A 14,447-nucleotide genomic window follows, 5' to 3' on the forward strand; every position below is an offset into this window, starting at 1 on the left:
TCCAGAGTAGGAATGGGTCAAATATATCAGTTTTTTTTGTATGTGTCTATCAGGGCAAACAAGATTGGATTAGTGTAAGTGGGTGCTTATTGGTTGGTGAAGAATACTTCACTGTTCAAAGTAAATTTAGTATCAAAGTGCATACACATCACCACATACAACCCCGAGATTCGTTCCCTTGCAGGCATTCACGGTAAATACATAAAAAATACAATAGAATCAATGGAAAAACTGCACACAACGACAAACCACATATGCGTGAGACAACAAATTGTGCAAATACAAAATAGAAAAATAACAAAATAATAACAATATATAAAGTAGTAATAAATATTGAGAACGTGAGTTGTAGAATCCTTAAAAGTGAGTCGATAGGTTGTGAAGTCAGCTCGGTGTTGGGGTAACTGAAGTTATCCATTCTGTAATTTAGGATCCTGATAGTTGAGGGATAATAACTGTTTCTAAACCTGACCTCCTTTCTGATGGCAGCAGCAGGAAGAGAGGATGGTGGGGGTCCTTCATAATGGATGCTGCTTTCTTGCATCAGCACTCCTCGTAGATGTGCTCAGTGGTGGGGATGGCTTTATCCGTGAAAGAAAAAGCTTTTTATAGGTTTTTCTGTTAAAGAATACCGGTGTTTCCATACCAAGCCATGATGCAAAGAGTCAGTATACTCTCAATACCACAGAGAAGGCCCCAGACCCTGAGATTGTTTTCAAGACACAAGTCTCACCTGCTAAGAAGAGTGACCTCCCTTGTCAGGAAAGACATTATCACACGATATGTGTGTGCTTGTCCTAAAGAACGAGCTAAGACTCGCATTCCTGGTCCCATGCCTTTCTTTAAATTCATTTAATATTTTGGAGTTACCAAACATAAAAACATAACTCATTTTAAAAAGGATAATTTCAATTTCCATTTTCTGTTGATGGCCTATTCCTCATGAAATGTGAGCAAATCATGTTCTTTAATTCTGATTAGTGGTGAAGTTCTTTTAAGTAATTGTCATCTATTGAATGCACTTTACTTCTTACATCCTTCACATACATGAGGAGTAAAAATCTTTACGTTACGTCTCCATCTAAATGAGCAATGTGCAATAATAGTAATTTGTAATAAATAAAACAGTCAATGTAATATAAAGTACACACAATTCAGCATGAGTTCATCAGTCTGATGGCCTGGTGGAAGAAGCTGTCCCGGATCCTGTTGGTCCTGGCTTTTATGCCGGATGGTAGCAGCTGGAATAGATCATGGTTGGGGTGGCTCGGGTCCCCAATGATGCTACCGGCCCTTTTTACACACCTGTCGTTGTAAATGTCCTGAACCATGGGAAGTTCACAACTACAGATGCGCTGGGCTGTCTGCACCACTCTCTGCAGAGTCCTGCGATTAAGGGAGGTACAGTTCCCATACCAGGCAGTGATGCAGCCAGTCAGGATGCTCTCAATTGTGCCCCTGTAGGAAGTTCTTAGGATTTGGGGGCTCATACCAAACTTCCTTAACCATCTGAGGTGAAAGAGGCGCTGTTGTGCCTTTTTCACCACGCAGCTGGTGCGTACAGACCACGTGAGGTCCTCGGTGATGTGGATGCTGAGGAACTTGAAGCTGTTTACCCTCTCAACCCCAGATCCATTGATGTTAATAGGGATTAGTCCATATCCATTCCTCCTGTAATCCACAACCAGCTCCTTTGTTTTTGTGACATTGAGGAAGAAGTTGTTTTCTTGACACCACTGTGTCAGAGAGATGATTTCTTCCCTGTAGGCCACCTCATTTTTGTTTGAGATAAGGCCAATCAATTTCATGTTGTCGGCAAATTTAATTATCAGATTGGAGCTGTGGGTGACGATACAGTCATGGGTATACAGGAAGTAAAGGAAGGGACTCAGTACGCAGCCCTGAGGGGCTCCTGTATTAAGAGTCGGAGGGTTGGACAGGAAGTCCAGGATCCAGCTGCAACAGGCAGGGTCAAGGCAGAGATCTTGAGCTTCTTGTCGAGTCTGGATGGAACTATGGTGTTGAATGCTGAACTGTAGTCCAAAAACAGCATTCTCACTTAAGCATTCTTCTTCTCTAGGTGTGTAAGGACAGTATGTAGAGCACTGGTTATTGCGTCATCTGTCGATCTAGTTGGTAACACCAAATTAATTGCCACCAGATTAATTGCCCATCTACAGTTACACCAATAAATTTGTGAGGCTTGTTCTGGACAAATGGTTTTCAAAGGCATTTCGGGAGGATTGAAGCAGTTAACCAAGTTGATTCAACTATGATTTATTCCCCTTTACAACACTTCTGGAAACTAACATTTGGAAGACATGCCCAACAACAGTTATTATCAAGTTAACACAGAAATAAAGTGGAAAGAATGAATTAATTGTTCCTTTTAAAGTTAAAAATAGCGAAGTGGAAAAAATAGGCTAATGCAATGTCAGAACTGTGTGCTTTAAAATGGGATAATACACAAGCTGGATAGCTGGAAGCTAATTAACCATGCCTGCATGTTGCAATGAGGAACTAATAATCCTACCACAACTATATACAAACGTTTGTATGTTCTGCTAAAAAACTGTATCAGGAGACTATATTTCAAGAACATTAAAAGAAGGTTCCAGGTAACAGAATAGTATTACACTTATAGAGGAAATGCAGGACATGTAATGTCACAGCCACGGGCTCTGCTATGGGTTCTTCGCGCCCCTGCAGGCAGGCAGGCAACAGGTTCTCTAATTGCGCTCATGAGCATGCACGTTCCAGCTAATTACTGTTTCAGTATGGCGGTATTTAGATAGATAGACACTTTATTGATCCCAAAGGAAATTACAGTGTTACAGTAGCATTAAAGTACACAGATACACAAATATTAGATGAGAAGTAAGAAAGAATAAAAAAAAGTCAGGTACCTAAAAGCAGTCTAACAGGAGGGTGTCATCACTTCCTGGCTTTAGGTTGTCTCATTATAGAGCCTAATGGCAGAGGGTAAAATCACCTCATATAATGCTCTTTGGAGCAGTGCAGTTGTCTCAGTCTATTACTAAAGTGGTCCTCTGTTCAGCCAAGGTGGCATGCAGAGGGTGAGAAACATTGTTCGGAATTGCCAGGATTTTCCATAGGCTCATTTGTTTGACCACAGCCTCCAGTGTGTCCAGTTTGACTCCTATAACAGAGCCAGCCTTTTTAATCAGTTTATTGAGTCTGTTGGCATCACTCGTGTTGAAGCCATAGCCCTAGCACACCACCACGTAGATGACTATACTGGCAACATCTCACTAGTAGAACATGTGAAGGAGAGGCCTGTATACGCCAAAGGACCTCAGTCTCCTCAGGAAGTAGAGGCAACTCTGGCCCTTCTTGTACACAGCCTCTGTGTTGGTGTTCCACTCAAGTCTGTCATCCAGGTGCATCCCCAGGTGCTTGTAGGTCCTCACCACATCCATTTTCTCACCGTCAATAGTAACAGGGAGCAGTGCAGGCTTAGTCTTCCTAAATCCCTTCTTTTCATTGTAGTCTTGTCGAGATTTGACCAAAAGTGCAGCAATGTTTATGTCCCTCCTTACCCCCATCCTACTCCAGGAAAGAGGACTACCATTTTGACCGATGCTCGAAAGGAGTATCATTAATGATTCATTTAGTATTTAGTTATTGCTTCCAGCCACGGTATTGGCATTAACTTTCAGTTTGAGAGTTTTAGTAAAAGCGTCTGTTGACCTTGCGTTTATTGTTCTCCTTTCCCTTTAAATTCTACATCAGTTCTCATGACTGTGTGGCTAGGCATAGCTCAAATCCCATCTATAAATTTGCTGATGATACAACCATTGTTGGTAGAATCTCAGGTGGTGACGAGGGGGCGTACAGGAGTGAGATATGCCAACTAGCAGAATGGTGCCACAGCAACAGCCTGGCACTAAATGTCAGTAAGACAAAAGAGCTGATTGTGGACTTCAGGAAGGGTAAGACGAAGGAACACATACCAATCCTCATGGAAGGATCAGAAGTGGAGAGAGGGAGCAGCTTCAAGTTCCTGGGTGTCAAGATCTCTGAGGACTTAACCTGGTCCCAACATATCGATGTAGTTATAAAGAAGGCAAGACAGCGGTTATACTTTATAAGGAGTTTGAAGAGATTTGGCATGTCAACAAATACACTCAAAAACTTCTATAGTTGTACCGTGGAGAGCATTCTAACAGGCTGCATCACTGTCTGGTATGGAGGGGCTACTGCACAGGACTGAAAGAAGCTGCAGAAGGTTGTAAATCTAGTCAGCTCCATCTTGGGCACTAGCCTACAAAGTACCCAGGACACCTTTAGGGAGCGGTGTCTCAGAAAGGCAGTGTCCATTATTAAAACCTCCAGCACCCAGGGCATGCCCTTTTCTCACTGTTACCATCAGGTAGGAGGTACAAAAGCCTGAAGGCACACACTCAGCGATTCACGAACAGCTTCTTCCCCTCTGCCATCCAATTCCTAAATGGACATTGAAGTCTTGAACACTACCTCACTTTTTTTAATATACAGTATTTGTTTTTGCATGTTTTTTAATCTATCAATATACATAATTGATTTACTTGTTAATTTATTATTGTTTTATTTTATTTATTATTTTTTCTCTCTCTCTCTGCTAGATTACGTATTGTATTGAACTGCTGCTGCTAAGCTAACAAATTTCACATCACATGCCAGTGATAATAGACCTCATTCTGATTCTGATTAAAGTCAGTGGACTGTCGACCCACATCAGTGTCTCTTCCTCTCCCTCTCTTCACAATTGGGCCATATCCGAATGTTCAGACTTGTTGACAAGAAAGATGCAAGGGACATAATGAGGTAGCTTAAGAGATCAAAAGTTCATTTTTAATATGCATTCAGGAGTCCTTTAACAGTGGAATAGAAGCTGTCCCTGAGCCTGGTGGTAGGCATTCTCAAGCTCTTTGGCCCTTTACCCGATAAAAGAGAGAGAAACAAGAATGACTAGTGTAGAAAGGGTCTTTGATTATGTTGGCTGCTTTGCTGAGGCAGTGAAAAATGTAGACAAAGTCACTGGAGGCTAGGCTGGTTTAATGATAAACAGGGCTGTTCTCACAACTCAGCTTCTTTTGATCATAGGCAGAGCAGTTGCCATATCAAGCAAGATGTAATCCATCAGGAAACAATGTTAATTGTTAACAATGTTAAAAATCCACAAAAATTAGTCAAGATCACCAGGGACTTGCAGAATTTCCTTCGCCTTCTAAGAAAGAAGAGAAATTGCTGTGGATGAAATTTGTGATCGTTCATCTAAAGAAAGACTTGAGTGTAGAGAAGACATTTTAGAAGGGAAACAATGATAATGTTCAAAGTCAAATCAAATAAAATTTATTGACAAAGTACGTATAAAGACTGTGATCTTCATCTATGTATTGCACAGATTGTGCTCATTCATTCCATGTATCTAATGGACATCCATCACTATTGTTATGCTATACACTTCACAGAACAAAAGTGATCAATATTTGGGCTCATCTTCCACATAGAAATGGAAGCAAAGCTAAAGCAAGAAAGCAGTAACTCCTCCATTATGCTTGCGAATAAAATTTTAAATGATCAAATATCTGCTTATTTTATCATCCTATAAAACTAAAGTGAAGGATAATAAGGCTATTTTCAATATAAGATTTGACATCTATTTTTAATAGTTCAAAGTACATTTATTATCAAAGTATGCATACATTATACAACATTGGGATTTGTCTCTTTACAGGCAGCCACTAAACAAGAAACCAAAAAGGACCAGTTCAAAAAAAGAGACCAACAAACACCCAATGCGCAGAGAGATGAAAAATTGTGCAAACAATAAAAGCAAGCAACAGCATTCAGAATGAAATTGAGCCCATAGACATGAAGCTTCACAGCCTCAGCCTTAGTGCAATGAAGAGTAGAGCAAACATCACGAAGCAGCAAGCAGTACTGGCCCAACTCTCACCTCTTGTCCCAACACCTGGCCTTTCCAAACCATCCAGCCCGGTGTTTAAATCATCCAAACATTGGTTCATTCTTCGCTCTAAGACCCGGTCCCTATGGCAGCGATATGCTCCAGGCCTGCACCTTGTTGCAGCCCATACCTGACCTTTCTAGATTGGCCCAGTGCTTAGGTCGATTAAACCTCACCCTTAGTTTATGTGACAGGCTCCAAAACTAGGACTTTTCTCTGCTTCGCACACCTCCACTCCATCTCAATTTCACTCTGGCAACTTCTCAAACATGCCTCGACCTTGTTCTGACTTTGCATCACACCTGTACATCTCATATACGGTATATCTAAAATTAGACAAATTTTTTCAATAAACACACATCAAAGTTGCTGGTGAACGCAGCAGGCCAGGCAGCATCTCTAGGAAGAGGTACAGTCAACGTTTCGGGCCGAGACCCTTTGTCAGGACTAACTGAAGGAAGAGCTAGTAAGAGATTTGAAAGTGGGAGGAGGAGGGGGAGATCCAAAATGATAGGAGAAGACAGGAGGGGGAGGGATGGAGCCAAGAGCTGGACAGGTGATTGGCAAAAGGGATATGAGAGGATCATGGGACAGGAGCCCCAGGGAAAAGGAAAAGGGGGAGGGGGGGGAAAACCCAGAGGATGGGCAATGGGTATAGTGAGAGGGACAGAGGGAGAAAAAGGAGAGAGAGAAGGACTGTGTGTATTTAAATAAATAACGGATGGGGTACGAGGGGGAGGTGGGGCATTAGTGGAAGTTAGAGAAGTCAATGTTCATGCCATCAGGTTGGAGGCTACCCAGACGGAATATAAGGTGTTGTTCCTCCAACCTGAGTGTGGCTTCATCTTTACAGTAGAGGAGGCCGTGGATAAACATGTCAGAATGGGAATGGGATGTGGAATTAAAATGTGTGGCCACTAGGAGATCCTGTCAAACTAAATTGTTTTCTCAAATGGCAACATTCAATATCATAAATTTAAACTCTATACTATCAGTCAGATTGAGCTGTTAGTTCTGATATTAGCTGGAAAATGCATTGCTTATGCACCAAATTGAAATAATAAGTCTTTGTATAAAAGAAAGAATTCAAATCTAGAAAATCCACTGACAAAAGTATTATTACTTCTAATTTATTTTTATTCATTTGTTACATAGAAACATAGAAAACCTACAGGACAATACAGGCCTTTTGGCCCACAAAGCTGTGCCAAACATGTCCTTACGTTAGAAATTACCTAGGGTTACCCATAGCCCTCTATTTTTCTAAACTCCATGTTCCTGTCCAGGAGTCTCTCTAAAGACCCTATCGTATCCGCCACCGGCACCGTCGCCGGCATTTCATCTTGCCAAAATGCTGCTATGAATTAAATTGGAAACTTAAATATAAAACAAAAACTTACCTCATCACCATGGATGTTACCAATGTATTTCACTTCTGGAATCCCTACAACATGGTTCTTTGGGTGTTTTCCAATTGCCAGAACCCAAAGGTCAACACCTATAGCAGAAAAACATAAAAACGTATTATTGACTGGATAATTACAGTTTTTGTTTGGAATGAAGACAGATCCCCATAACAAATTTTAGCAATCCACATTCATTTAAATATAGAGATTTACAACTCAAGTGGGTGGGCCATTTGTCCTGTCATTTTTTTATTTACTCTAACCACTACAGTACAATACCAGCCATGATAAATAAATAAATACGTACATACATACATACATACCTAGCATAGCACTCTACCCTATTTATTGTGAAGACAGATGGAGAGAGAAAGGGGTGATTGTATGAATACACAACAGACAATAGGTGCAGGAGTAGGCCCTTCTACCCTTCGAGCCAACACTGCCATTCACTGTGATCATGGCTGATCATCCACAATCAGTACCCTGTTCCTGCCTTCTCCCCATATCCCATGACTCCGCTATCATTAAGAGCTCTACCTAACTCTTTCTTGAAAGCATCCAGAGAATTGGCCTCCACTGCCTTCTGAGGCAGAGCATTCCACAGATCCACAACTCCCTGGGTGAAAAAGTTTTTCCTCAACTCCGTTCTAAATGGCTTACCCCTTATTCTCAAATTGTGTCCTCTGGTTCTGGACTCCCCAACATCGGGAACATATTTCCTGCCTCTAGCATGTCCAATCCCTTAATAATCTTATATGTTTCAATCAGATCCCCTCTCATCCCTCTAAATTCCAGTGTATATAAGCCCAGTCGCTCCAATCTTTCAACATATGACAGTCCCTTCATCCCAGGAATTAACTTCGTGAACCTCTGCTTCACTCCCTCAATAGCAAGAATGTCCTTCCTCAAATTTGGAGACCACAACTGTACACAATACTCCAGGTGTGGTCTCACCAGGGCCCTGTACAGCTGCAGAAGGACCTCTTTGCTCCTATACTCAATTCCCCTTGTTATGAAGGCCAGCATGCCATTAGCTTTCTTCACTGCCTGCTGTACCTGCATGCTTGCTTTCAGTTGACTGATGTACAAGAACATCTAGATCTCGTTGTACTTCCCCTTTTCCTAACTTGACTCCATTTAGATAATAATCTGCCTTCCTGTTCTTGCCACCAGAGTGGATAACCTCACATTTATCCACATTAAAATGCATCTGCCATGCATCTGCCCACTCACCCAACCTGTCCAAGTCATCATGCATTATCTCAACATCCTCCGCACATTTCACACTGCCACCCAGCTTTGTGCCATCTGCAAATTTGCTAATGTTACTTTTAATCCCTTCATCTAAATCATTAATGCATATTGTAAATAGCTGCAGTCCCAGCACTGAGCCTTGCGGTACCCCACTAGTCACCGCCTGCCATTCTGAAAGGGACCCGTTAATCCCTACTCTTTGTTTCCTGTCTGCCAACCAATTTACGATCCATGTCAGTACCCTACCCCCAATACCATGTGCTCTAATTTTGCCCACTAATCTCCTATGTGGGACCTTATCACAGGCTTTCTGAAAGTCCAGGTACACTGCATCCACTGGCTCTCCCTTGTCCATTTTCATAGTTACGTCCTCACTTAAGTTGATTTCTCTGGAGCAGGGGTTCCCAACCTGGGGTCTACAGACCCCTCAGTTAATTATAGGGGCCCATTGAATAAAAAGATTGGGAACCCCTGCCCCTGCCTGGAGCATCAGGGGTTGAGGGAAGACTCGACAGAGGTTTAAAAAATTATGAGAGCATGGTTAGTCAGAGTCTCTTTCTACGGTAGAAGTGCCAAATACTAGTGGGCATAGCTCTAAGGTAAAAGGTGAAGGGACATTTATAGGGCAAGTACTTTTAGGCAAATAGTCGCTGGTACCTTGAACACACTGGCAGGGGTGGTGGAGGTGGAAGCAGATAAGATAGTGGTGCTTAAAAGGCATTTAAACAGACACATGTATGTGAAAGGAACAGAGATAGCGATCTGGTGCAGACTGATAAGATCAAATGTATTTGGCATTCCACTCAGCACTAACACTGTGGGATGAAGGGCCTGTTCCTGTGCTGTACTGTTCTATGATCTGAGAGGTAATTTACAGTAAATAATTAGCTTACCTGTACTTCTTTGGTTCTGGGGGGAAGCCCACATTGCTCAAGCAATACAACCAGTCCCACCCTCTCCTCATTTCCCCTCATTGGCATTCATTCTCTCTCCCTCTCCCTCCCTCCTGCCAACCCCCTTCCCCCCCCCCCCCGGTCTCCCTCTCTCTCACTCTCCCCACCTCCAAAAGCGGTGTAACTCCATCATCATTTTAAATACCCCCATCAGGCCCACTGCCATTTTGTTCAGCTCTGATTTTTTGTTCATCATTCTGTTTTGAGAAGAACAACCCTAACTTCTCCAATCTAAAGTCCCTTCTCCAGAGCCAGATTGCATTACTCTTTTGTAGATAGTTTTTAATGCAAATAAAATAAAGGAATGAACATTGAAATTTGCAGCATGAATAGGTTTCTCACCCCTGAAGCCTGATCTGTCATGCAATAAGTTTAGATATAACTCAACTACATCTCCCAGTTAGTCCATGGTAGCCTTTTGTTCATCTATTTCTGCCTTAAAAATATACAAAATTCTGCTTGCATCGTCCTTTAAGAAACAGAATTCCAAAGATTTAGGACCATCAGAAATAAAATACGTGCATGTGCCTTCAAAAGGCAACTGCATACCTTAACACAGTGACTCCTGATTCCACAACCTACAGACACATTTTCAAGGACTCTACAACCCATGATCAGTATTATTGACTTATTTATTTTGAAATTGCACAGTTAATCTTCTTTTGCACATCGGTTCTTTGTCCAGCCCCACCCAGGATCCTGGGTTGTTTGTCCATCTTTGTGCGTAGTTTTTCTGTGATTCTATTGTTTCTTTCTATCTACTGTGAATGCCCAGAAAAAAATGAACCTCAAGGTGGTACATGGTGACATATACCTACTTCAATAATAAATTTACTTTGAACTTGGCAAGGCGTGGTAGCATAGTGGTTAGCACAACACTTTACCGTACCAGTGACATGGATTCAATTCCTGCCACTGCCTGTAAGGAGTATGCACACTCTTCCCATGACCGCAAGGGTTTCCTCCACATGCTCCAGTTTCCTCCCACAGTCCAAAGACGTACCGGTTGGTGGATTATTGTAAATTGTCCGTGATTACACTAGGATTAAATTGGGGGGGAATTGCTGGGCAACGTGGCTAAAAAGGTCCAGAAGGACCTATTCCACGCTGTATCTCAATAAATAAACTTTGACTGGTCCTGGACTCTCCCCACATCCGATCTACCAAGATTCCTCAGGACTTTATGCTTCACATAAAGTGTTTTTCACTAGTCCAAAAGGAATATAAGATTCCCTATCCAACCTTTCCTTATAACAACTCCCTCCTATCCCAAGTATTCTTCTGACTCCTCCACTGTTCCTCGTCTCACAATTGAGAAAGTTGTCTGAGATGTCTTTGGTAGATTGGAAATGTATCACCTCACACTGAGTCTAGTGACTCTTAACTGTTCCCAGCACATTAACATCTTCTCTGTTACAGGTATCAACCCTCAACAGCAACGATCAGTTAGGCACAGAGAGAACCTGCATTAACTGGCAAATACAGAATCTTTATTGATTTAGTTAAGAGGATTACAAGCAGTGACAACTATGGAAACCAACCATCGCAGAAGGAGATGACCCCATGTCATAAAGGTACAGATTACATCAGGATCAAGAGGAATAACTGCCATGTACACATACTCCTTTTCCAAGGTATTGCCTTTTCTATACTTTGACTGTTCGGGGATGATCAAAGAAACCTGGTGGGTGTGGATGTGTGTTTTGTAAACCCGCGAGCTTGTTGTTAACTGAACCAATAAAGGTACTTTTCAATTAATACAAATTTCTCTGTGCCTAACTGATCATTATTGTTGAGAGTTGATACCTGAAGTTAGTTAGTCACTGCCTGTTATGCCACTGGTGTTTAGGCAGCAGTGAAGGTCCTCCATCTCTGTCTGCCCTTGGTAAGCTTCTCTATTGGCATCTGGTTTAAGATGGTGCTACTGAAGGCGTGCAACAGCTTACTGGTAGTTGGAAAGGCATAAATTCGACTAAAAACATTGCTCTGGCAGCTCTTGGGCTGTATTCCCTGGAGTTCAGGAGAATGAGGGGGGATCTTACAGAAACATTCTGTATGTTAAAGGGCCTAAGCAAATTAGATATGGCAAAGTTACTTCCCATGGTAGGCGAGTCTAGAACAAGAGGGTATGACTTCAGGATTGAAGGACATTCATTTAGAACAGAGATGCGGAGAAATTACTTTAGTTAGAGGGTGGTGAATCTGTGGAACTTGTTGCCACGAATGGCTGTGGGGGCCAAGTCACTGGGTGCATTTAAGGCAGAGAAAGACAGCTTCTTGATTAGCCAGGGCATCAAAGGGTATGGGAAGAAGGCAGGGGATTGGGGATGACTGGAAGAATTGGATCAGCCCATGATTGAATGGTGGAGCAGATTTGATAGGCCAAATGGCCTACTTTCTGCTCCTATATCTTATGGTCTTTTCTGAGGAAGATTATGATCAACTATGACTACAAACAATGAAGAAGCAAGCAGAGGCAAAGCTGATTTGAAGGATGAACTGCGTTGGTGTATTGCAAAGCTGAAGCACAGCTCGTTCAAGATGGGGTCGCAGATAGAGTTGATATCACTGTCGGACGTGGAGTTGGAGTGAGCAGTTTAGAGAGGAGTCAATATGGAAGAGTTTCAATGCCCATTCACATAACCCAGGTGAGAGGTTGGATCACTTCAAGCACTGAGCTGATTTGGTGAGATTGAGAACAGCTTCGAAGTGGGCAGCCCAAGTGTATCATTAGGCTGGAGTCTGGGTCCTAGAGCGAAACACTACCCAGTGCTTGGAGAGCTTAAAGGAATTATAGAGGCATGAGAGAGGAGCTTGCCCAGGTGGATTGGAGGGGAATACTAGCAGGGATGATGGCAGAGAAGAGATGACTGAATTCTGGGAATAGTTCACAAGGCACAGGATAGATATGTCCCACATAAGAAGAGGTTTTCAAATGGCAAGGGTAGGCAACCGTGGCTGACAAGGGAAGTTAAGGACTGTATAAAATCCAAACAAAGGGCATATAAGGTAGCAAAAGTGATTGAAAAGTTGGTTGATTAGGAAGCTTTTAAAATCGAACAATAGGCAACTAAAAAAGCTATAGAAAGGGAAAAGATGAAATATGAGGGCAAACTAGCCGATAATATAAAACAGGATACTGTAGGTTTTTTCAGTTATATAAAGAATAAAAGGGAGGTGAGAGTTGATATTGGACCACTGGAAAATGATGCTGGTGAGGTAGTAATGGGAGACCAATAAGTGGTAGATGAACTTAATAAGTACTTTGCTTCAGATTTTACCGTGGAAAACACTGTTGTCCCAGAGGTCCGTGAGTGTCAGGGAGCAGGAGTGAGTGCCATTGCTATTACAAAAGAAAAGTACTAGGCCAACTGAAAGGTCTTAATGTGGATAAGTCACCTGGACCAGATGGATTACATCCCAGAGTCCTGAGAGAGATTGCTGAAGAGGTAATGGATGCATTGGTCATGATCTTTCAAGAATCACTTAATTCTGGCATTGTCCCAGAGGACTGGAAAATTACAAATGTTACTCCACTCTTAAAGAAGAGCAGAAGACAAAAGAGTGGAAATTATAACCAGTAAGCCTAACATCAGCGGTTGGGAAAATGTTGGAATCTATTATTAACATAGGAACATAGAAAACCTACAGCACAATACAGGCCCTTCAGCCCACAATGCTGTGCCGAACATCTCCTTATTTTAGAAATTACCTAAGGTTACCCATAGCCCTCTATTTTTCTAAGTTCCAGGTACCTATCCAGGAGTCTCATAAAAGACCCTTTCATATCTGCCTCCACCACCAATGCCGGCAGCCCATTCCATGCATTCACCACTCTCTGCGGAAAAAAAGTTACCCCTGACATCTCCTCTGTACCTACCTGCAAGCACCTTAAAACTGTGCCCTCTCATGCTAGCCATTTCAGCCCTAGAAAAAAGCCTCTTACTATCCATTCAATCAATGCCTCTCATCATCTTATACACCTCTGTCAGGTCACCTCTCATTCTCTGTCGCTCTAAGGAGAAAAGGCCAAGTTCACTCAACCTATTCTCATAAGGCATGCCCCCCAATCCAGGCAACATCTTTGTAAATCTGTTCTGCACCCTTTCAATAGTTTCCACATCCCCCCTGTAGTGAGGTGACTAGAAATGAGCACAGTACTCCAAGTGGGGTCTGATCAGGGTCCTATATAGTTGCAACATTACCTCTCAGCTCCTAAATTCAATCCCACAGTTGATGAAGGCCAATGGACTGTTTGCCTTCTTAACCACAGAGTCAACCTGTGTAGTAACTTTGAGTGCCCTATGGACTCAGACCACAAGATCCCTCTGATCCTCCACATGCCAAGAGTCTTACCATTAACACTATATTCCGCCATCATATTTGACCTACCAAAATGAACCACCTCACACTTGTCTGGGTTGAACTCCATCTTCCACTTCTCAGCCCAGTTTTGCATCCTATCGATGTCCCGCTGTAACTTCTGACAGCTCTCCACACTATCCACAACACCCCCAACCTTTGTGTCATCAGCAAATTTACTAACCCATCCCTCCATTTCCTCATCCAGTTCATTTGTAAAACTCACAAAGAGTCGGGGTCCCAAAACAGATCCCTGACTCACACCGCTAGTCACCGACCTCCATATAGAATATGACCTGTCTACAACCACTCTTTGCCTTCTGTGGGCAAGCCAATTCTGGATCCACAAATCAAGGTCCCTTTGGATCCCATGCCTCCTTACTTTCTCAATAAGCCTTGTATGGGGTACCTTAACATATGCCTTGCTGAAATCCATATACACTACATCTACTGCTCTACCTTCATCAATGTGTTTAGTCACATCTTCAAAAAATTCAA

The 14,447-nt window shown here is 42.4% G+C and overlaps 1 protein-coding gene across 2 annotated transcripts in view; it reads right to left on the reverse strand.

Moving 5' to 3' along the window:
* The window catches only part of LOC140202508 (carboxypeptidase M-like), a 70,289-nt gene that overhangs the window by 36,709 nt on the left and 19,133 nt on the right, over positions 1-14,447 (reverse strand). For both annotated transcript variants that reach the window (XM_072267446.1, XM_072267447.1), the window contains one exon: positions 7,372-7,469. In XM_072267446.1, the coding sequence (XP_072123547.1) occupies positions 7,372-7,469 (98 nt within the window). The remainder of the gene's footprint in view (positions 1-7,371; positions 7,470-14,447) is intronic.

Source organism: Mobula birostris, chromosome 9 (genome assembly GCF_030028105.1).
Source record: "Mobula birostris isolate sMobBir1 chromosome 9, sMobBir1.hap1, whole genome shotgun sequence".
In the NCBI taxonomy this organism is placed as follows: Eukaryota; Metazoa; Chordata; class Chondrichthyes; order Myliobatiformes; family Myliobatidae; genus Mobula; species Mobula birostris.